A 23026-nucleotide genomic window follows, 5' to 3' on the forward strand; every position below is an offset into this window, starting at 1 on the left:
CCCCCCCCCAAGAACTTCCAAGTGCACAGAATTGAGTTAATCGTCCTCAGTTCTTGGCACGCTGTGGTCCAGTGCAAGGCCCCTCTTGTGTTTTACTTTATTATGTTCCTTATTCTCAATCCCATTTCACCCCCCTTCTCAGGCCCCCACTCTGGTGTCTTAAAAGAGTGTTCAGCCCAGTTTACATGAGTTTGCGTATCTCTTACCTTGAAAGATAGTGGTTTTTGAATTCCTATAAATGATAATATGCTGTGATTTTTTTTAAAAAACCTTTTTACTCAACGTTGTGTTTTTGAGATCATACATTCAGTAGTAATCTAGTTTCTGAAGGTTGCATAATACTACCCTATGTACTTCGGACCGCATTTTACCTGTATATTCCCCACGTGATGGACACTTAGAATGCTTCCAGTTTTTAACCACCTCAAATATACTGGAACTTGTCTCTTTGTGAATATGGGTAATATTTTTCTGGATTACCCACCCCAGGGTAGGATGCTAGATCATAACTAATTCTGCGGAATTGTTTTCTGGAATGGGCACATGAGTTTATACTTCCCAACAGCATTGCATAAAGGTTCTGGCTTCCCCACATCCTTGGAATGTTTGGTATTGTTTGGTTTTCTGATGTTTATCAATCTGATGGGTTGTAAGGTGGCATCCCATTGTGTTTTCATGTATTAAGCATTTGGGTTTCCCCTTTTCTGAATAGCCTAGTTGTATCCTTTTCCCACTTTCCATGGATTTCCTATCTTCCTGACTTGCAGGAATTCCTTGTATGCTCTAGATTTTAATGTCTTGTTGGTTTTACACTCTTCACATATCTTCCACAGTTCTTTTAATTTAATCTATGGCACTGTATTGAGCAAAAATAAATTAAGTCCATTAGTTTTCCCCTTTACCAAAATTTGTGGGTTTGGGGTCTTATTTGAGGAATATCTTCCCACTGTATCTTCATTAAGATGTTCTTCCTTTTCTTCTATTAACTAAATAGAATTTCACATTAGATTTTTAATCCATTTGGAGTTTTAAATTTTTATCTAAGTGATTTGAGGTAATGACCTTAATTTTCCTTCACCATTTTCAGTTAATAACTAATGAATTAATAATTAAAAATTGGAGGGGCGCCTGGGTGGCTCAGTCGTTAAGCGTCCGCCTGCCTTCAGCTCAGGTCATGATCCCAGGGTCCTGGGATCGAGCTCCACAGAGCCCCACATCGGGCTCCCTGCTCTTTTTGGTCTCTGTCCCGTTGGTCTTTTTGTTTCTATATTAAAACACAGTTTTGGTGCACCTGGGTGGCTCAGTCGTTAAACAGCTGCCTTCAGCTCAGGTCATGATCCCAGGGTCCTGGGAACGAGCCCGCATCAGGCTCCCTGATCGACAGGAAGCCTGCTTCTCCTGCTCCCACTGCCCCTGCTTGTGTTCCCTCTCTTGCTGTGTCTCTCTCTCAAATAAATAAATAAAATCTTAAAAAAAAAATAAAACCACAGCCCTGCATTATGATTTGTCTTTTTTTTTTTTTTCTTAGAGAGAAGGGTGTGTGAGCACGCGCAAGGTTGGGTTAGAGGGAGAGGAAGAGAGAGAATTTTAAGCAGGCTCCACGCTCAGCACGGAGTCTGACACAGGACTCAGTCTCACGACTCTGAGATCAAGACCTGAGCCGAAATCAAGAGTCGGATGCCCAACCGACTGAGCCGCCCAGGCGCCCCTGATTTGTCTTAATAACTGATGGTTTGGGTCTCCAATTCCTCCTTTCCTATTTTTCACAGTTGCCCTCAGCTGTTCATGGGCCTTTATATTTCCACATAAAGTTCCTCAGAGAAGTTCTGCTTGTGATTGGTATTATATTGAATTTATAGACTACTTTTGTTAGAAATGAGGTCTTTATAATGTTAAGTCATGCCAGCTCTATTTAAGTCTTCTTTCACATCCTATAATAGAGCTTTCGTTTTTCTTTTAAAATGTCTCATCCTGGGGCGACTGGCTTGCTCAGTCGGTAGAGCTTGCAACTCTTGATCTTGGGGTTGTAAGTTTGAACCCCACGGTGGGTGGAGAGATTACTTAAAAATAAAATCTTTTGGGGTGCCTCGGTGGCAGTCTAGGGTCGTAGTGCCACAGATTAAATTTAGGGGCGCATATTTAGGCACCCCTAAAAATAAAATCTTAAAAATGTGGGACACCTGGGTGGCTCAGTCAGTTAAGCCTCCGACTCTTGATCTCAGCTCAGGTCTCGATCTCAGGGCTGTGAGCTCAAGCCCCACATTGGGCTCTATGCTGGGCTTGGGGGCCTACTTTAAAAAAAAAAAAATGTCTTATACATTCTTTTTAAAAGTTAATTCCTGGATGTTTTACAGTTTTGTTTTTTAAAAAGATTTTATTTATTTATTCATAAGAGACAGAGACAGAGAGAGAGAGGCAGAGGGAGAAGCAGGCTTCCCGCTGAGCGGGGAGCCCGATGCAGGACTCAATCCCAGGACCCCGGGATCACAACCCGAGCTGAAGGCAGATGCTCAGTCATCTGAGCCACCCAGGCACCCATGTTTTACAGTTGTTTTAGTGCTTTTCTTTTGTCAGTGACCTCTTATTTTCTTTATATTTTCCAGTTGGTTATTGTTGGTATAGAACACTGTTGATATTTGTATGTTAACCCTATATCTAGCTGAACTCCTTTTATTTCCAGCATTTGTCTATTGATTTGCTGTTTGCTGTGTAAATGATCACATTATCTGCAAATAAAGACAATTTAATCTCTTCCCTTTTAATTCTTTTACCTCATTTATTTTTCTTGCTTTATTGATTTAGCCAGGACGTTAAAATCCTTGATGGGCTTTCTTGTCATGTTTGTGACCATAAAGAGGATGTGGCTAAAGTTTCTTATTAACTATGGGGTTTTTTTTTGTTTTAAGATTTATTTATTTATTTATTTATTTGAGAGAGAGAATGAGAGAAAGCACATGAGAGGGGGGAGGGTCAGAGGGAGAAGCAGACTCCCTGCCGAGCAGGGAGCCCGATGCGGGACTCGATCCCGGGACTCCAGGATCATGACTTGAGCCGAAGGCAGTCGCTTAACCAACTGAGCCACCCAGGCGCCCTAACTATGGGTTTTTGTTTTTGTTTTTGTTTTTTTGCTGTAAATTTTTGGTAAATCACCTTTTATAGCATTTGTCAGCTTAAAGAAATTCCTTTCTCTCCCCGGTCTGTTCCCAGCCTACTGCCTTCAGCATTGGTAAGCCATTCTTCCTGCATGGCCTGAACCCCTCCCCAGAACAGTGTAGATCAACTTGGTAACTGCTCTGTAAGGCTTAACTGCCCTCTTAGGGTTCTTTCGACTTCTCCTGCATCTCTTCTTCAGGCCCAGGTTAGATCTGCAATTTCTCCAGCGGTTCCTGCAGATACAGAAGGTTTTGTTTCCCTCCTGGTCATCACAGAATGCCTTGATGTTCCTGACCCTGTTGTGTGTCGCCCTACTGAGTGAGTGAGTGAGCCCAGGCTACAGGGGGAGGGCAGCCTTGGTTTGGGGTCCCTTCTGTCTGGGGAGTTGATAAGGCAAGGACTCAAGGGGAAGACTCCTTGTTTTCTCTCCCTTCACCACTGACTTCGGACCCCTCTCCCCACCTCAGAACAACTGGTGATCTACCAGGTTGGCTTGATCCCCAGTCAGTACTATGGGGTCCTGGGAAACAAAGACTTGGATGGGTTTAAGACCCTGACATTCCTGGCTGTGGTGCTCATCGTTCTCAACTCCATGGTAAGGTCTCCCTGTGTTTCTCTTCCTCTCCAGCCTAGTGTAAGCACAGTGCCCACTGGGACTTAGCCACCAGGAAGCAGGAATCGAGCTGTGGGTGTGTGTTTCCTCCCTTTCTTGGAACTGGAGGTCAGAAGGGCATTGATCTTGTTATTGGGCCCAATCCCTGGGATGTTTCAGGCTCCCAGGACTTGGCCATGAGGTTCTGTTTTTTTTTTTTTTTTTTTTTTTAAAGATTTTTTTATTTATTTATTTGACAGAGAGAGACACAGCAAGAGCAGGAACACAAGCAGGGGGAGTGGGAGAGGGAGAAGCAGGCTCCCCGCAGAGCAGGGAGCCCGATGCGGGACTCGATCCCAGGACCCTGGGATCATGACCTGAGCTGAAGGCAGTCGCTTAACCAACTGAGCCACCCAGGCGCCCCGAGGTTCTGTTTTAAGTCAGTGTTTAGCAGAAATGATCTTGTCCCTTCCATTCCCATTACTCTTGCTTCAGGGAACTCCCAAGCATTTGAAAACTGGGATCAGCAGCCAGGGGGCTATTGCTTCTCTGTGGGGCTGAGGCCCCGGTTCAGCCTGGCACTGTGTCACACCTCTCAGCCTTTGCACCTGCTCCTTTCCTGCAGAATGGCTTCCTTCCCCACCCTGGTTCACTTGGTTAATGCCTGCTTACTTTTCAAGTTTCTGCTGTTGTCACTTTCTTCAAGTCCTCCTTAACCTTCTTCATGTTTCCTCCACCAAACTCTGCCCTCCTCTCTGCTTAACTAATACTTTGAGTTAACCTCTGCTGTAACACTCCTCACGCCCTTGTAATTGTTGCCTTGTTAGACCAAGCTCATTGTCACTGCCTTGGACTTAGCATGTAGGTGCTCCATCAGTGGTGAACAATGAGTCAGGCCTCCGCTGGGACTCAAGCCTAATGCTCTGCCTGCCTGTATGGCCTGTTTTCTTGGGGACTCCCCTTCTCATCACACTTGGGCACTTTGGATGGGTCTTCTGGTGGTAAACACCTATGTATACAGAACTCTGTTCCAAGTTTTGGGGAACAGAAAAGTGAGAACATAAATGGCATAGAAGATATCATCCCCAATCTCCGGAAGCTCACCTGCTCTCAGGATAAGACAGTACAACATAAAGGGGCCAGAGGCCTGTGCTTGGTGACGGAATGAGCATGGCAGGGAGGGAGGGAGGGAGGGAGGGAGGGAAGAATCCCCTGACTTGACACTTTAACCCAGAAGTGCTGAGTGGACAGAGACTTAAGCGGAGTGGGCTGGGACCAGTCAGCAGATGCACTCTGCCAGCCCTGAGCTCCTTGCTGAGATGTGCAGAAACCATCTCTCCCTCTCCCTCACTTCCTCTCGCTTCCCCACTGCACAGCTGAAGAGCTTTGACCAGTTCACCTGCAACCTGCTGTATGTGAGCTGGAGAAAGGACCTCACCGAGCACCTTCACCGCTTCTACTTCCAAGGCCGCGTGTACTACACCCTTAACGTGTTGCGGGATGACGTCGATAACCCGTAGGCGCCCGCTCTCTGTCCTCCCCACCCTCTGCAGGGTTCTGTCAGTCTGGCTCGGCCCTGGAGAGTCCCTGTGGTGGGCCCTTTGAGATCATCCACAGTTCTCTGCCAATGTTGATAAGCGCCATAGGGGAAGGGGACTCCATGGAGGAACCCCCGAGCAGCTGCGGGGCTGCGGATAGGGCACTAAAAGATAGGAGCGGTTCCCTTTTGTCCATTTTATATCCTGTGCTTCCCAACCAGGCACCCTCTGAAGAAAGTGTCCTTGCTCGCAAACCAGCTCTTGGATTTTCAGCAGTAAAAAATTATTGCTGCCCAGGACTCAGTGTAAGATTCAGATCTTCATTCTGTCACCTCCCAGTTGACAGGCCTTCGTTCACTGAGCCTCAGGTTCCCTTTCTGGAAAATGGGGATGATAGTTCCTATCTCAATATCTCCAAGGATATTCATGCAATGCACATGTGCGGTGCCTGGCACATAGCAAGTGTCCCAGTGTGAGTTAGCGCTGGTTATTTTACAGGTGAGGAAACTGAGGCCCAGAGAATGCAAGTGACTTGTCCAAAGTCATGTCTCTCATTGGAAATGGGAGTCAGTGTGGCCCCAGTAGTGCAGTGGGACATACGGGGTCTCTCCTCACACTCATTCCCTCTCCACTCACCACCCCCACGCACTTTTTTGCCTGCGGTGACCTTTTGTCAGCTCAAGCTGAGCTTTGTGGCAAAGATTCTTGGGATTCCTGTTGCCTCTTATCTTCTAGGCTTCTCCATGACTCAACCCATATGAAGCTTCTGCAGCCAGATAGCTAAAATGGGGGCAGGCTCAGGTTCGCAGAAGAGATTGGGAGGAGCCAGAGAGAGGGCTTAGCTTTCTGGCCCATCCAGAAACTCAGCTCTTCTACCCTCGGGTTGTTCTCTGGTGCTACTCAGAACTGGCTCAGGACCCCTGGGTACTGGCCCTTTGATTTGCTACTTTTCCAGAGGGGTAAACTGAGGCACCCTAAGAAGCAACTCTTCAGAACCCTGTTTAAAGGTCCTAAAGGTCTTAGTGCCTCTAGGAAAAGCAGCGCTTGTCAGGGTCCATCTTCCCCCGGGATCGTGGCTAACAGTGCTGAAAGGCAAGGTCAGAGTAAGAGGTAACCTCTCAGCTTGCTCCACCCTTCGCACCCCGCTCCCTGGTCCAGTTGCTCTGTTGTTGGCTCCAGGGACCAACGCATCAGCCAGGATGTGGAACGATTCTGCCGACAGCTCAGCAGCATGGCCAGCAAGCTGATCATCTCCCCCTTCACCCTCATCTACTACACCTACCAGTGCTTCCAAAGGTGAAGCCTCTCCTCCCCCATCCCACCCCCCAGGTGTTTCCCCCCAGGGTTCCTCACTTACACGAGCTCCCCCAGGTCAGGGTCCAGAAGAGGCTGGTCTTCCTCCCTCCTGCCTGCAGCCCAGGAAGGCTTCCTGTGTCCTATGCTCAGGCCCCTGCCCTTTGGACATGTGGCGTTTCAGTGTCACAGGGGTCCTGGTATCTGACAACCTGGACCAGGTGCCTGCTGCCCCCACAAAGGAGCAGAGGTCCCACAGGACTGCTGGCTGAGATTGGATGAGGGCTGCTTGAAAGAGCAAGAAGCAGGGCTGAGGCCTGCAGGGATATGTGACACCCCCCACCCTCCCTCTCTCTGCCTTCCAGCACGGGCTGGCTTGGGCCTGCGAGCATCTTCGGGTATTTCATCCTGGGAACCCTTGTGAACAAAATGTTGATGGGGCCCATTGTGGCAAAGCTGGTGCAGCAGGAGAAGCTGGAGGGGGATTTCAGGTATGTCTCCCTTGCTTGAGGTTTCTGGGCCGAGCATAATGGTTAAGGAATGGGATCTCGAGTGAGACAGCCTCATTCGAGTCCCAGCCTGTGCTAGTTACTAGCCATGTGCTCTTGGGTGAGGTCTTGAACCTCCCTAAACTTCAGTTTTCCCATCTTTAAAATGGGGATGGTACTGTTGCCTGCAGAGGGGATTGTGAGGAGCATTATTGAGATTCTAGGTGAGAAGCAGCGAGAACGGTGTCTGGTTGGCCATCATCATCCCTTGGTCTTCTCATGTGCTTCTGTTCCAACCTTCCTGTTTTGGCTCAGCCAATAGATCCAGCCCCTGCACTGTGCTTCTTGGCCTCCTACTTCAGGTTGGGCCCTGGGAGGAGGTGGTGTGGGCAGGAATGCACCTGTCCTCTGGGGAGGTGAGGGGTCGTCCTGTCTGCAGGGCTCCTGCCACCCCACCCAGGCCCTGTGACAGCTCAGGGAAGGGCTGGGCCTTTTTGAGGTGGAGCCAGGTTCCTCTTCATCTGGACATCTTCCTGGTCCAGGCTAGAGAAAGGAGAAGGGCCAGTACTGCCCGTTGTCAGCACACATTTGCCTTTGGTCTGCCCAGGTTCAAGCACATGCAGATCCGGGTGAATGCTGAGCCTGCTGCTTTTTTCAGGTGAGTCAGGTGGGGATCGTTTCCTTCTGCCTCATCAGAGCTGATAGTGGAGATGGCAGAAAAGGAAAGACGAATTGTACGGCCTGCCCACCATCACCGAACCCTGGGGCTGAGCATCCTTACACTTGGCTATGACCCTCACCCCATGTCTCTCACTGTCCTAGTCTGCCTCATCCTTAGGTCCAGGGATTTGCTTCTGAAGCTGGTTGTTCCTTCTAGTGACCCAGCAGGGGGCCTAAATTTGTTCCAAGAATGAAACGAGTGAATGATTCTCGTCTTGGTGATGACTATAAGCCATTGCCTCTGCCTCTGTTTTTCCATCTACAAGATGGCTTTCTGCCAGTGCCTGATGGCCGGTCAAAGTCTCCAAGACTGATCCTTTGTCTCTGTAGGATGGGAGGGAAAGGAGGCCTCAGGAAATCAGGAGACCTGCTCCCCACAAACACTGTCCAAGTAGAACAAAGTGTCTGATCTCCTGATAGCAGCATTGTGAAATCTCCTGCCTTCCCTCAGGGTCAGGATAGGTCCCTGGGCCCTGCCTTCTGTGGGACCTCTGGAGTCATTGTTTGGCCCCAGAGAGATAACTCAGGCCCCAGAGGTGTGTGTTTAAGGAGTGGAAGCTGCTCTTGGATCACCTGGATTTAATAACCCTGGGACCTTTGCACTTGTCTGTCTTTGCTGCATTTTGCAGCTGCCACCACTTGAGGGCGCCAAGAATACTAGGAATCTATGAGGTGGGGTTTGGTTGTGTGGCGGTAGGGCTGGGCCTGTGCTAAGTGCTTTTGGATTCTGCAGCCTCTCGTGAAGTTCTGGGCTCTGGGGAAAGCAGGGTTGTTCTTGGAGCTCTAGATGCGTTCTTTCCTGGCTTCTCTGTCCCTCTAACACTTGCCATGTGCCAGGGGAAGAATGCAGTGCGTCTGCCTGCCCCCCTAAACTGGGAGCTCAAGGACAGGGACTATTTTATCCCCTTGTTTATCTCACTGGCTAACCAGCACAGAGCCTGCCACCGAGCACCTGCTCTGTGTATAGTCGCTTAATAATAACAGCTGTTATTTTTTAAGGGTCCCTCTTCTGCCTGGCACTTTCTGTTTAGAAATTCTCTAACTTATTTTGTAGGTATGATTAGCCCCATTTTACCGAGGAAGACACTGAGACTCCGAGGCTTAAGTAACATTAGTCACCCAGATAGTAATTGGCCAGAGCCAGGATTTGAGCCAGATCTGCCCAATCTAGAGTTCATGTTCTTTCCCCAGACGATACTGTGCTGAGTAAATGAAGCAGTGAATGGATGCTAGTGGCAGAAAGGGTCTGAGATGAAGACCATTTGGATATAGGCTTGGTCCCCAAAGGAGAGTGTGATGAGGGCTAGAGGGTCCCCCGGCCCGGCTGAGGCTTTCCAGGCCCCATCAACATCCCAGCCTTTCTCGTCAGAGCTGGGCACGTGGAGCATGTGAGGACAGACCGCAGGCTGCAGAGACTCCTTCAGACCCAGAGGGAGCTGATGTCCAAGGAGCTCTGGCTGTACCGTAGGTGGAGGGAGCCCGGGGAGGCGGGAACCCCGGGAGCGGGATCGTCTCCTTCCCTCCCCGAACCTCCTCGCTTTCTCTCTGCACTAGTCAGTTTGCTGTGATGAAGGAATTCACCACGGGGAGCCACTGTCTTTGCCACGAGTGTCCTCGGGAGAATGAGGCTCCGGGGAATAGCTTGGTCCTACTTGGCTTCCTCTTCCCTCAGAGCACATCGGTGCTTCCTGGGTCTCTTACCCTCGGTGTTTCTGCCTTCTGCAGTCGGTGTCAACACATTCGACTATCTGGGCAGCATCCTGAGTTACGTTGTGATCGCCATCCCTATTTTCAGTGGTGTCTATGGAGACCTGAGCCCCACAGAGCTCAGCACTCTGGTCAGCAAGGTGAGGCTCCCTCCTGGTGACCCCTCACGCCGTCCCCTCTGCCCTCGGCCCGGCACCTCGGAGTCCGGGCCGGGGCTCACTGCTCGCTGTCCCGTGCAGAATGCCTTTGTGTGCATTTACCTCATCAGCTGCTTCACCGGCCTCATCGACCTCTCCAGCACGTTCTCAGATGTGGCTGGTTACACACACAGGTGAGGCTGCATCCTGCCCCTCTCCAGGTCCTGAACAAAGCGGGTGCCGCTGGGAGAAGTAGCCGAATGAAAAAAGGAACAGAAAAGCCATATGGCAGTGGGTGTGAGAGAGAAGGAGGAATGCGTTCACCTGGGCCCCCAGGCCCACCTCAGGTTTTCACTTCTTGCCCAGAATCGGGGAACTTCAGGAGACCCTGCTGGACATGTCCCTGAAGTCGCGGGGTGGCGAGGTCCCGGACGAGAGCGAGTGGGACATGGACAGGTGGGTGCTGGGCTGGCAGGGCAGTGCCGTGGTGGGCGCGCCCAGCTGGGGTTCGCCCCGGAGCCCTGCCCTCTCCCAGCCGGGCGGCAGAGTTGTGCAGAGCAGATGCCAGGCCTCTCTGCCTGGTGCCGGGCACATCACAGGTGTTCCCAGGCAGGGGTGCTGTTCTGGCATCTGTTGTCACCTACACCTTCCCCCAGCTGCGGGAAGCACGGTGCCCACTCCTGCCTGGGCCCGAGATGACAAATCAGAAATCTGAGCAGTCTGCCTCCCACTGAGCCCTGCCGCCTGCCCCTTTCCTCGGGGCCTGCCTGTTCTCTGTTCCCCAGGCCTCGCTCACCCTCACACGTGGCTTTACTCCTGTCTCCTGTGTTTGTTTGTTTTTTTAATTATGTTTATTTATTTGAGAGAGAACACGAGTGGAGGGGCGTGGCAGAGGGAGAAGCAGGCTTCCCGCTGAGCAGGGAGCCCAATGCGGGGCTCTATCCCAGGACCCTGAGACCGTGACCTGAGCTGAAGGCAGACACTCAACGGACTGAGCCACCCAGGCGTCCCTTTACTCATGTCTCCTTGCATGCGTTGTGATGTTTCTGGCCTTTCTGTGCACTGAGGATTTGTTTCATGTCCTCACTTTCTTGGGCTAATTACTCAACTGTTCTGTGTCTCTGTTTCTTCATCGCTGTGAGGGGAACGGTAATGGAACCTTCCTCTTAGGATGGTTGTGAGGATTAGCTGTCACAGTCTGTGGAAAGTGCTTGGACAGGGGCCACAGAGTAAGCTTTCAAAAATGGAAACAGCCTGTGTTCCAGGGCCTACACACAACTCCCTTCTGAGGGACTAAAGCCTTAACTGTTGCCCCCGTTCAGAATTCAGCCTTCGTGCAGCTGTGGGCCTGGGGCTGGGGAGATGGCGCGGCGACCGTAGGAGACCAGAGGTGCTGTTCTCCGGGGGAAAGGGGCGTCTGTGCCAGAGCCAGAAACTCCAGGTCCCTTTCCGACCACCATGCCCATCCTGTCACAGGCCCTGGTCACACGCGCTGTGCACACCCACCAGGGTTAAGGTTAGACAGCTTCAGCGCCATGACCCTGAGGGAGTTACTGAGCCGCCTGACTTGGTTTCCCCCTCTGCCAAGTAGGGATGATGTTTGTGATCCGTTGGTGTTAAAGCTGATTAAGATCAGTCACGGCGGGGCTTTGCACAGCCTGGCACAAAGTAGGTGCCTTCGGCCCTACCTCTGTGTTCATGTGCCCGAGCTGCTGTAACAAAATACCACAGACTGGGTTGCTTATCCAAGACATTTATTTTCTCACAGTTCTGGAGGCTGGAAGTCCAAGATCAAGGGTTGGTTTCTCCTGAGGCCTCTCTCCTTGGCTTGCAGATGGCCGTCTTCTCTCCGTGTCCTTTTCTAGCCTCTTCTCTGTGGAGGAGCATCCCTGGTGTCTCTCCCTCATCTTAGAAGGCCGTCAGCCATATTGGATTAGAGCTCTCCCCTGATGGCCTCATTTTAACACCATCATTTCTTTAAATACTTTCTCTTCCAAATGCAGTTACATTCTGAGGTACTAGGGGTTGAGACTGTTATTTTGAGAACACAGTTTAGCCCATAACCCCGCTGTCCAGAGGTGAGGCCCCCGAGAAGAAGACCCTGCCCCCCAGCGGTACTGACGCTTCTTCTCTCCCCTCGTCTTCTGACCGCAGGGCCCCAGAGTGGCCGGTCGCAGAGCCAACAGACACAGCTTTTCTCCTCGAGCGGGTTTCCATCTCTGCCCCCTCCTCTAATAAACCCTTAATCAGGGATCTGAGCCTGAAGATCTCTGAGGGGCAGAGCCTGCTCATCACAGGCAACACAGGCACGGGCAAGACGTCATTGCTCCGGGTTCTCGGCGGCCTCTGGGCAAGCACACGGGGTGAGAGCCAGCCCTCCCTGCCTCTGAGCCAGCCTTGGCCCGGTGGGATGCGTGTGCGTGCGTGCAGGTGTGTGCATGTGCGCACATGTGCGTGCGTGTGTGTAAAAGTCCAGGCCTTTTTGTTGGGGAGAGGAAATGAGAGGCACTTACTTTGTCTGGGAGATCTCAAAATGGAGGTTTCTGTGGGCCCTGCAGGCTCAGTGCAGATGCTGACGGACTTTGGACCCCATGGGGTGCTGTTCCTGCCACAAAAGCCATTCTTCACGGATGGGACCCTTCGGGAGCAGGTCAGCCTGGGGCCCGCACCTACCTCTGGCTACCGGAGACCTCTGGCAGTCTGACAGGTTTCAGCTCTAGAAAGTTATGGGGCAGAAGGTGGGGTAGTAAATGGCTCCTGCCCAGGAACTCCCTGGTTCTACGAACATTTTACTCACTTCCGTGGATTGGGCCATGTAGTTAGAGCAGCTCCTGGGGGCAGGTTAACCTGTGGGGGCCGAAACCAAATACCACATATATTTGTTGGCTGCCAAGGTTGGATTCTGGACGCTGTGTCCTTAGGAGGCTCACAGACTCTTTCCCCTCAGACACACATCTGACGTTTGCAGTGACCCTGTCCCACTGTCTGCTGGCCCCGGCTCTCCCACTGGACCCTTGGCCGGGGTGGTCCTTACCATCCTCAGGTGGAGAGGAGCCTGGCCTCTGGCAGTTCCTGGGGCTGTATCCTCCTGGGGAGGATAGGCTGTGTGCAGCACTGCCTCTCATTGGCCCTCATCTTAGGCCTGTGTGGTTTTGTTTTATCAGGTGATATATCCCCTGAAGGAAATCTACCCGGACTCAGGTGAGCTGGGCCTCCTTGGGGCATGTCCTCCCATCTAAATTGCCCCTGCTCTGCCTGATTGGGGCCTCGCCAGTGCCTTTTGGCAGAGGCTCCAGCAAGGTTGCTGGTTTGAGGTAGTTTTCTTCTCCTTCAAGTGTTTACTATTTTGGGGTCTGTACCCTGACCTCATCTTGTTCTGTCTTCCCCTCCTTGAGGAGAGACCCCCATTGGAGGAAGGGAAGGGACTACTTCCTCCGCCTGGCCCTTCCTTTGTGTATTAAGTGCTATAACCCTGTCACTGCAGAGCTTTAGCCCAGATTCTGGCACCCCCCCAGCCCTACCCCCTTCCACGATGTACCCCCCTCTCTTCTGGCTGCCCAGAAGGAACTGACTTCTTGAAGAAGGCTTGTCTGTTTTGCAGGTTCTACTGATGATGAGAGGATCATGAGGTTCTTGGAGCTGGCAGGCCTGGTGAGTGGGCAGGGACGCTGAGGCCCAGGCCCACCTGGTAGCACTGACCACAAGGGCTGGTCCAGCAGAGCCAGCATAGTGCCCGGGGCCCAGGACCGGAAGTGTGAGCCTGGACCGCGGGCGTGGGAGTAGAAAGTGGTGAGGGGAGCGGTTGGCCAGGTGCAGGCAACCAGGGGGTGCATTCTCTGCATCAACTTTTAAAATGATAATAAAACTAAGTCTGCTTAGCAGATGTAAACAGTGTAGTTGATAGGATAGTCCCCCCTGCGGGGCACGGATCGCTCCCACAGCCCCTGCCAGGGCTGTAGCTGCCTCAGAGGTGTGTGTGGAGGGGTGACAGGAAGCAGGGATGGGCCCTCTCACAGACAGCATTCCCTCTGGGTGTGTTACAGTCCAGTTTGGTGACCAGGACAGAGGGTCTGGACCAGCAGGTCGATTGGAACTGGTAAGAAGGGAGTCGCGTGCTCCAGAGCCAGCTCCCCCCCACACAGTGGGTTCCAGGTGTTTTTGCTGGCCCATCAGGGGCATGTTCATGCCCTCGGGAGCAGCGTTTTGGCCTCACCTCATGTGGGCAGCCCATCTCATGATGGGCTGGACTGTGGTTGAAAGGGGAGGGTGATGTCAGTCTGTCCCGGGGCCAGCCTCTCTGCCCCAAGAACCTCTTCTTGCTTAGACCCCATTCTATGCAAAAGCCAAGCCATAGCCTCCTCCCTCTAGCGGTCCTTCCACTCCCATTCCTCAGGTATGATGTTCTGTCCCCAGGAGAGATGCAGAGGCTCTCCTTTGCCCGGCTCTTCTACCTGCAGCCAAAGTATGCAGGTGAGGTCTGCCCCGGCAGTGCGCATGCCCGGTACTGTGTGCTCACGGGTGTGTGTGTGTGTGTGTTCCACATGTAACCACGGGGGCGTTCAGACACGGAGGAGAGCACCCCTGTGCGTGGCCGGGCATCTCTGTCCCTGCGGGGGAGGATGCCAGGGCTCTACCCTTGCGGCAGCAAGGTTGGCATCCCCAGATCAGCTCGGGATGTGTTAAACCACGCATTCTGGAGCATTCTGCCATGGCAGCAGCTGGAGCCAGCCTAAAAAGCTTGCGATTTTATGCTCCTGAGCCTCTGCCGTCAATAAGCGGCAACACCCCCAGCTGTGCCTGGCGGAGGGATGGCAGGTGTGAACTTCAGGGACTGGCGTCCTTGGGGGAACTAAGGAGCGCTTCTAGGAAGTGCTGGTGCTTACTCTAGGAAGCTGGGGGATTTCATCCTGCCGCTGGTAGAAGGCTTCCCAGGTGGAGCCTTGCACTCTGCTCTTTTGGCCTGCTCTTCCTGTGGCAGGGCTCCTGTAAGCCAGAGCCGCTTCCAGCCAGCCTCGCCCTGGGTCTCAGGCAGACAGAGGTGAGCGTGGTTTGGAGAGGCAGAGGTGGGCCAGGGGCAGGAGCCGATCTCTTCCCGCCGGATTCTGCCCTCAGTGCTTGATGAAGCCACCAGTGCCCTGACCGAGGAGGTGGAGAGCGAGCTCTACCGCATTGGCCAGCAGCTGGGCATGACGTTCATCAGCGTGGGACACCGACATAGCCTTGAGAGGGTACCCAAGCTCGTAGAGATGGCCTGAGGAGGAGGAAGAGCCCAGAGGCTGGGCCTGATGAGGGCCAGGGGCCCTTCAAAATGGGGAGTGGGGGTGGCGGAGAGGGCAGGGGAGGGATGGCCTCCCGTTGGCTGTGGCCAGCGTGGCCTGATCTGCGTTGTGCTGGTCTCTTGCAGTTTCACTCCTTGGTTCTGAAACTCTGCGGAGAAGGAAGATGGGAACTGACCAGAATCAAAGTGGAGTGAAGCCAAGGGTGTGGCTGGCCCCTGGAAGAAGTGCCCAGCTCGGGGCAGATAGGCATTCTCCTGGAGAGACCGGGGGAGGGGGGGCCTGTGGGGCACGGGAGATCCCTGGCTCGCCTCCCAGGCCCTGTGCGGGGGGCACTGGCAGCAGGGGGGGCCCAGCCGGGGTGCGGCTCGCTGCGGGGCACCCAGTCCTGCCAGGGCGCCTCCTGCCGCCTCAGCCAGAGCTCCCTGCACTCGGGGTGCCGATTGCTTACGAACAGCCTCAGATTGTGTTTTCTAAAGAAAAACCTGAAAGTGTGGGATCTGTGAGAAATGTAGGGTCATTGTGGAGAGAATATTGGGCTTAAAGTCACGCAATCCAGAAATCTTTTAAATCCATTAAATTTTGTAGCCATAGATTTTTTAATTTTAATCGACAAATATTTAACTTTTATAACTTTTTTAAAAAGATAAACATTTCTTACAAATTGCAGCCTTCTTTCTTTCTCTTTCTTTTCCACTGTAAGGTGACCCTTTAAATTGAATCCACAGACTTGTATTTGGGAGCCTGGGGGGAAGGGAGATGCACTCTCCATTGTACTGGAAACTTCTGCGCCTGGTTTTTCACGTCACTCCACACCTGCGCTTTCCCTTTGCCGGTTGTACCTGAGTCACTAACCTCTAGGGCCCTTCTGTTTTTCTTGTCCTAACCCAGGTAAAAATAAATCTCTTTCCCTTTAGTCAACTAAAATAAGGTCAGAGATTTTTCAAAAATAATCTTTGTGAGGAAACAGCAACAACGAGAGGAACAGACAAAACCCAGAAAGCACGGAAACTTAAGATGGAAAATGATTTGAGCCCAAAGCCCTTATTCTAGAACAGTGTTACCCAAAGTTGAGTTGTCAGTGCAGCACGTTCATGATTTTTGCAGATCTCTGTACCTCTTGTACTGTGAATTACTTAATATTTTTTAAATTAACTCCCCCCCCCTTTTTTTTTAAGATTTTATTTATTTATTTGACAGAGAGAAAGCACAAGCAGGGGGAGCGGCAGGCAGAGGGAGAAGCAGGCTCCTGCTGAGCAGGGAGCCCAACACGGGGCTCAATCCCAGAACCCAGAGATCATGACCTGACCCGAAGGCAGACGCCCACCCAACTGAGCCACCCAGGCGTCCCAATTAACTCCTTAAACCTAATTGTTGTTTTTTTTAATTTACGCTTGATATAACTAGAATGTAACCGTAAAAGTGAACGTAAACCAGGTTACAAAATTGCAGTTTGATACTGTGCCTGCAGAGAGTCTGAGCCTGAGGCTTGCTCTCTCTGTACAAAGGGAGGTTAAGGGATGTCATGGGGGGAATTAGACGTACTGGCACACAAGTGAGAATTTTCTCCTTAATAAAGTTAGAAACCGGGCGCCTGGGTGGCTCAGTTGGTTAAGCGACTGCCTTCGGCTCAGGTCATGATCCTGGAGTCCCTGGATCGAGTCCCGCATCGGGCTCCCTGCTTGGCGAGGAGCCTGCTTCTCCCTCTAACCCTCCTCCCTCTCATGTACTCTCTCTCTCTCATTCTCGCTCTCTCAAATAAATAAATAAATCTTAAAAAAAAATAAAAATAAAGTTAGAAACCTGGAATGGGAACTGCTCGGGAAGGAACTTTCTCACTCTAAGACTTGAGGTTATTTACTGCCTTGGTACCCCGCTGAAAATGATGCCAGATGTGGGGTGGGGAACTGAGGAAGTGCTGTCTGCAGGGTGACGCCCCCTGGCGGCTTGGCTGGCCCGCAGGCCTGGAGCCTGTTCTTCCCCAGCTCAACCGTGTCGGGGCGCTAGCGCAGCGCACCCGGGTGCCTTGCTGAGAGCCAGGTCTGATGGCGGGTCAAGTCCCCGGTGAAGCCTCCTGAGGGGCCTGCAGGATATTAGGTCTACAAAGGTCCGTGGCAGCCCTGTAGCCAGTGTCCAACCCTCTGACAAGGCTGGAGGGACCATCAAGGTTGGCATCTGCTCCGAGAGCTGTCCCATCCTTGAATCTCCCAGCTGCATCCTGCCAAGCGGCCTTCTGGCTTCTGGTCAAACACAGCTAGCTAGCGCTGGAGACCACCCATCCTCGGACCCCTCTAACTGAAGAGAGCTCTTGCTTAGGTTAAGGGGAAACCTGTCTCCCTGAGGATTAAGGATTCCCCTGACTCCCACCCCTTGGGTATGTGTCTGTTAAATCGTGGGGGCTGGGTGTGGAAGAACCCCCTCAATAGTTTAATTTCTGTACTTTTTTCAATGAAGCTGACGCTCCCGCTGGCCTTTTTGTTGACAGCATCACCTTATTGACCTGCTTCCTCCTCACTAGACCCTGGAGCTCCCAAGCCTTCCTGCAGATGCTGCTGCCAGCCGATGACTTGAGAGACCGAGTTGGTGACTAACTCGGGGTCTTGGTATTTGCTTTTCCTCCGCCTCAGACATGTTTCAAGTGCTGCTTCTGTTCTGAATGCCCAGGGTTCTCCCTTGCAGAAGCTCTGCCAGGAGAAAGCTGTTCTTAGGGGCAGACCCCGCCTTTGCCCATCATTCATCTCAGAGATGGAGGCTACTGAGAGTTTTGGATGAATCCATACACACCTGCATAGAAGTCTGGTTATGTGTCCTCAGTATAGAACAAGGACAAAATGTTTATTTTAAATGTTTCCAAATCAACCAGGCAAATAATTTCCCAAACTTAAATCTCATTCTACCACTCAGGGAACTACACAGACCCAGTGGATGGGACATAGAAACGTTATTCTGTCCCTTTGTCACTCTCCTGAAGAGTCCTAGGTCTGTGGGATGCAGCAGAAAAGCAATCTTTTGTCATCGCCATCACATGTCTGCTTACCATAGCGATGCTTCCTAACGTGGTCTACAGTTTAAATGCAATCCCTATCAAAATCCCAATGGCCTATTTCTGCAGAAATGGGAGAGTTGATCCTAAAATTCATATGGAATTGCAAGTGATCTCAAATAGGCAAAACAATCTTGAAAAAGAACAAAGTTGGAGGACTCACACTTTGAGGTTTCAAAAATCACTTCAAAGCTATGGTAATCAAAACATTGCAGTATTCGTATAAAGAGAGACATGCCATTCAATGGAATAGAATTAAGAGTACAGAAATAAACCCATACGTCTACAGTCAAATGATTTTTGTCAAGCGCCAAGACCATTCAATGGGGAAAACCAGTCTCTGACAAATGGGGCTAGAAAACGATATCCACATGCAAACGAAGGAAAGTGAGCCCTTACCTTATAGCAGGTTAAGTTAGTTAAGTTAAAATGAATGAAAATTGAATTTAAGAGCTAAGACTAAATAGCTCATAAGACATAAGGCAGTCTTCATGACCTTGCATCTGGCAATGGTTTCTTAAATACGATGCCCAAAGCACAAGCAACAAAAGAAAAACATTGGACTTCAAAATTAAAGCTTCTGTGCATCAAAGGAACTATACAACCAATGATTGTGTTTGTTCTAACCTGTCTAGGGCTAGGAAGACTGACACAAGGTGCTCGTCTCTGTTTTGCCTGACTCGAACTCACTGGGCAGAAAAGTATTGGGCATTGCTCAAAAACTTGGTAAGGTACACAAAACCTGTAGCCACCTGAAGCAAAAGATTATGCTTAAGACATACAATAGACCACCTAAAGCCTGCAAAGAAATGCTGGGGAGAGTTTCTTTAGGACATTAGAGTGTTCAAAAGTGACCTCATGTACTAGGGAATTTAGAAAGCGACATGCATGGCCTGGATAGGATGCATGCTCAGAAAAGACCTGAGAAGACCCTGAGCTTTCCTTGCTGGCTGGTCTCTTGGCTCAGTCCAAGCAGGAAGTAAAGGCTAAGGTAGAGTTAAAAGAGCTAAACTGGCTGTGTTAAAGAGTACCCCAGCACGGAGTCAGTCTGGGAAGACAGAGATAGAGGTTTTGGTTGTTTGGGGTCCTGGTACTCAAGGAAATCTCTGTCAAAATACTGGCTGAACAGAGACTTCAAGTGACCACACATGACAAGGCTGACAGTCCTTGCAAAACTAGTTTGAGAAAGTCACCAAAAAGATGTCTGCAGCCTTCAATAATCAAAAACAGCAAACTCTGGGGAAGGGGAGGAACTGGTTTCCGGTTACATATTATATTCAAATGTCCAGTGTTCAACAAAAGCAAATCATACAAAGAAACAGGATTATGGTCCATTTAAAGGGGGGGGGGGAATGACAGAAACCATCCGTGCAGAAGTCTATAGACATTCTTACTAGCCAAAGCTTTAAACCAACGGTCTTAAGTATGCTCAGATAGTCAACGGAAGCCCGAGAGCTCGTTCTGGTTCTGGCTCCGGTGCCGGAGCCGACAGCTAGCTCTGGACCTAGCACTGACTCATTGCTGGGTCTGGTGCTGAAGCTTATTCTAGCTCTGAGGCAGACACTCAGTAAGGCTGTAGCTTGGGCGCAGTTTCTAGAACCCGTGCTGGAGTAGGGGCCAGAGCTACTTCTAGCTCTGGAACTGGAACTGGCGCTTGTGCTAGGGCTGACGCTGGTCATGGAGCTGGCAGGCTCTAGCTTTGGAGATGGCACTGGATCTGGAGCCGGCCAACTCTAGAGCTGGCACTGAAGTTGAATGCAGCTCTGTAGCTGGCACCAGAGCTGGCCCTAACTCTGGAGCTGGTGGTAGGGGAGCACGGGATCTGGGCTGGGGCTGGCTCTAGCTTTGGAGCTGGTACTGGAGCTTGTTCTAGCTCTAGAGTCGGCTCTGACTGTAGGTCTGCAGCTAGAAATGGTGCCAAAGCCATCTCCAGCTCTGGATCTTGGGTTACAGCTGGTGCTGGAGCTGGTTCTGGAAAAGTTGGACACAACATTCCAGGTCCAAGCCAGGGAGGTTGCGATGTACAAAGGCCACCGGCTGCTTCTGTCGGGAGAAGTCTGGAGGCTGACAGGAATCCTCCACGTACCGGTCCAGCGGCCAGGCGCGCAGGATGGAGGAGATGGCACCGAGGGTGGGACGGCAGGCAGCGGAGCCGGAACCCCGGCCTTTTTCCTCCCACACGGCCTCCTATGGCACGTCTGCAGGGGGATGGGCTCCTATACCCGGCCTGGCGCATCCAGAGACCAGCCCCATCCCATCCCTAGTCTGGCTGGCTTGGCGGAAGCAGGGCGCTCAGTCATAGGGTGCTCTCGATAAATGTCTGACCAAACATCCCCCTTCTTCAGGGAAGTCTGGCATATTCCTCTGTCTCCCGCTCTAAACTCCACGGGGGCGGGGAGAGGTTGTGCTGGTCTGCTCGTTACTCAGCACTGGCACACCGTAGGTGCTCCATAAATGTCTAACGGACAAGGGAACAAACGGAGTCTGTCCTGCCCAGCCTTGTCTGGGTCCTTGCGGCACCTCATCCTGTAGCTTGTGCGCTGAGGTGCCGCCTTACTCTGCACACCGCGGCGGGTCCGGTCCTCCCGCAGACCCTGCAGTTCTGCGCATGCGCAGCCGACCACGCAGGGCTGAGGCGCCTGGTGGACTTGGAAGCAGGTTGCTCACCACGCGGCCTGTCCTGGGCCCCCGCGTCGGGGGCGGGGGCGGGGACGGGGCGGGCGGCAAGCAGAGCTGGGAAGGGGCTGTCGTGAGTCTGTGACTGATATTTCCTCACGATTAGATTCAGGCTTTACGACCTCATCGCGAGGAAATACCAGACACACTCAAACTGAAGATATGCCGGAAAGAAACTGGCCTGAAATCTTCAAAACCGTCAAAATCACGGAAAGCCGGGACTGTTCCTAACTGAAGGGAACTACAGAGACTTGGCAACTAAATCCAATGTGTGGTGCCGGACTGGATCCACCACTCATAAAGGGCGTCGTTGGAAAATTCAGCATTCTGGGGATTGGATGAAGTATTGAATCAGTGTCGATTTCTTGATTTTATTGGTTATATAGTGGTCATGTAGGAGGGGATCTTCATTTTAAGGAAATATATACACTGAAGTATTGAGTAATGGGACATCACATCCTCAACTTGCTCTCAAATGGTTTAGAAAAAAATGCAAAAATAGGTATATAAAGAGAATAAGGCAATGTAGTAAACTGTCCATTTTATTATTTTTTTAAAATTTTATCCATTTTAAGTAATCTCTACACCCAGCGTGGGGCTCGGACTCAACCCTGAGATCAAGAGTCACTGGCTCCTCTGTCTGCACCAGCCAGGTGCCCCACAAACTGTCCGTGTTAAAATTTAAAAATCACAATGAGCATTTTAAAACTCAGTTAAAAGCAACTAACTACTAAAAGAGTAAGTCCTTCCCGCACTGCTCCCCAACTACCTGACTATGGTACCGGATACACAGCCTGTGTGCCCTTGGGAGAACATGCATGTTTCCACTCTAAGTGCAGCCAGCCAGAACTAAAGACTGGAAGAAAATACATTTCGTGTTTTCATGGTTTCTCTGCCTAACCAAACACGTACCACATATCACTTGCTCCTCCAAGGCTTACTTGACATTTCTCAATAAAGAGGACAGAGATGGAGGGAAAGGTGCCAGAGGTAGGAGGAGGTTGACAAGAACTGAGTGCAACAAACCCAAGCGGGTAGCTCCATGTCGGGATTGGGGGAGGTATCCCAACGGAGAACTGGTGGGACAGTGACCACTGGCAGTGGGGAAGGAGGGACAAATGCCAAAGGCTTGGGAGGTAATCCCATTATTCACATTGTACATCCCTGGACAGTTTACAAAAGAAAATGGTGGACTAGACTGGTGGGGGAAAAATCTGATCAAGAACATCTAGAGATGAATAAACGACAACAAAAACAAGCCTGATGCAGGACTGAACTAGGAAACCAGAAAGAAAATCCCAGCTGTGAGAGCCAGAACCGCCATGGGGGTGTGGGGTCAGCAGGTGACAGGAGAGAGCAGCTTGCATTTTAAATGCCCATGCAGGGACAGAGACCAGACCCAAGGTGAGGACTGGAAAGAACACTTAAAACAATCTAAGTAAGTATTCTCAAAGAAGAAGAGAGAAAAGTTTGTCACATCTTACAGAACACATAAGCAATATACCATGAGTCAGCAAATGCAACAAACAGGTAGAATTACAAGGAGAAATTGGCAGAGTGGAATGTTTGCTTATTTATTTGTTTATTTTCCCCTCAGCCCTGAGTGGAAGGTTTTTAAATGCATCTCTCTCCATAATCAGAACAGAAAAAAATAGCAATACATATAATCCAAACAGCCCCACTAACAGCTATATAGAGCACTGCACTCCGAAATCGGAGAAAACATATTCTGTTTAATCACACATGGAATAGTTACAAAAATTAGCCACATATTAATCTAAACCTAGTCTCAGTATATACCAAAAGAGCAAGAGGATGAAAATGATGATCTCTGATCACAATATAATAAAATTAGAAGTCAATAACAGGGATAATCTCTTCCCCCACAAAAATCCTATATACTTGGAAAATTTTTAAACACTGAAAATAATCAGAAGTGGAAAAAAATGTAGTAAATACGTAAAACTGAAAATAATAAAAGCCCTACGGTCTTCGGGGATGCAACTACAATAAAACTTGGAAGTGTATGATTTTAAGTGTCTGTATTAGTAAAGAAGAAAGATTAAAAATGAATAAGTGTTCCACTCAAGGATTTTGCCAAAATCTCCCGCCCCCCCGAAAAAGGGTAGAAAAACATTTTTTATTTTATTTTTATTTTTTAAAAGATTTTATTTGTTTATTTGACAGAGAGATTGAGCACAAGTAGGCAGAGCGGCAGGCAGAGGGAGAGGGAGAAGCAGGCTCCCCGCTGAGCAGGGAGCCCCATGCGGGACTCGCTGGGATCAGGACCTGAGCCAAAGGCAGCCACTTAACCAACTGAGCCACCCAGGCATCCCTGGGAAAACCTTTTTAAGTAAAAACTTAATAAAAGAAGAAATAGAATTTAATGCACACCATCTTGAA

The 23026-nt window shown here is 50.6% G+C and overlaps 1 protein-coding gene across 2 annotated transcripts in view; it reads left to right on the forward strand.

Annotated features, from left to right (window-relative positions):
* ABCD4 (ATP binding cassette subfamily D member 4) overlaps nt 1-15515 on the forward strand; it is a 15941-nt gene extending 426 nt beyond the window's left edge. The window contains exons 2-19 of one of the 2 annotated variants that reach the window (XM_021679907.2): nt 3353-3471; nt 3621-3748; nt 5122-5261; nt 6463-6579; nt 6942-7067; nt 7672-7722; nt 9154-9248; nt 9510-9631; nt 9731-9822; nt 9995-10084; nt 11783-11991; nt 12187-12278; nt 12793-12829; nt 13230-13279; nt 13672-13724; nt 14022-14098; nt 14741-14856; nt 15033-15515. In XM_021679907.2, coding sequence (XP_021535582.1) covers nt 3353-3471; nt 3621-3748; nt 5122-5261; nt 6463-6579; nt 6942-7067; nt 7672-7722; nt 9154-9248; nt 9510-9631; nt 9731-9822; nt 9995-10084; nt 11783-11991; nt 12187-12278; nt 12793-12829; nt 13230-13279; nt 13672-13724; nt 14022-14098; nt 14741-14856; nt 15033-15101 — 1783 coding nt within the window. In that variant the 3' untranslated portion in view covers nt 15102-15515. The remainder of the gene's footprint in view (nt 1-3352; nt 3472-3620; nt 3749-5121; nt 5262-6462; nt 6580-6941; nt 7068-7671; nt 7723-9153; nt 9249-9509; nt 9632-9730; nt 9823-9994; nt 10085-11782; nt 11992-12186; nt 12279-12792; nt 12830-13229; nt 13280-13671; nt 13725-14021; nt 14099-14740; nt 14857-15032) is intronic. The other variant, XM_044918457.1, reaches the window with a different exon arrangement.
* Nucleotides 15516-23026: the final 7511 nt, after the last annotated feature.

This window comes from Neomonachus schauinslandi, chromosome 9 (assembly GCF_002201575.2).
Source record: "Neomonachus schauinslandi chromosome 9, ASM220157v2, whole genome shotgun sequence".
NCBI lineage: Eukaryota > Metazoa > Chordata > Mammalia > Carnivora > Phocidae > Neomonachus > Neomonachus schauinslandi.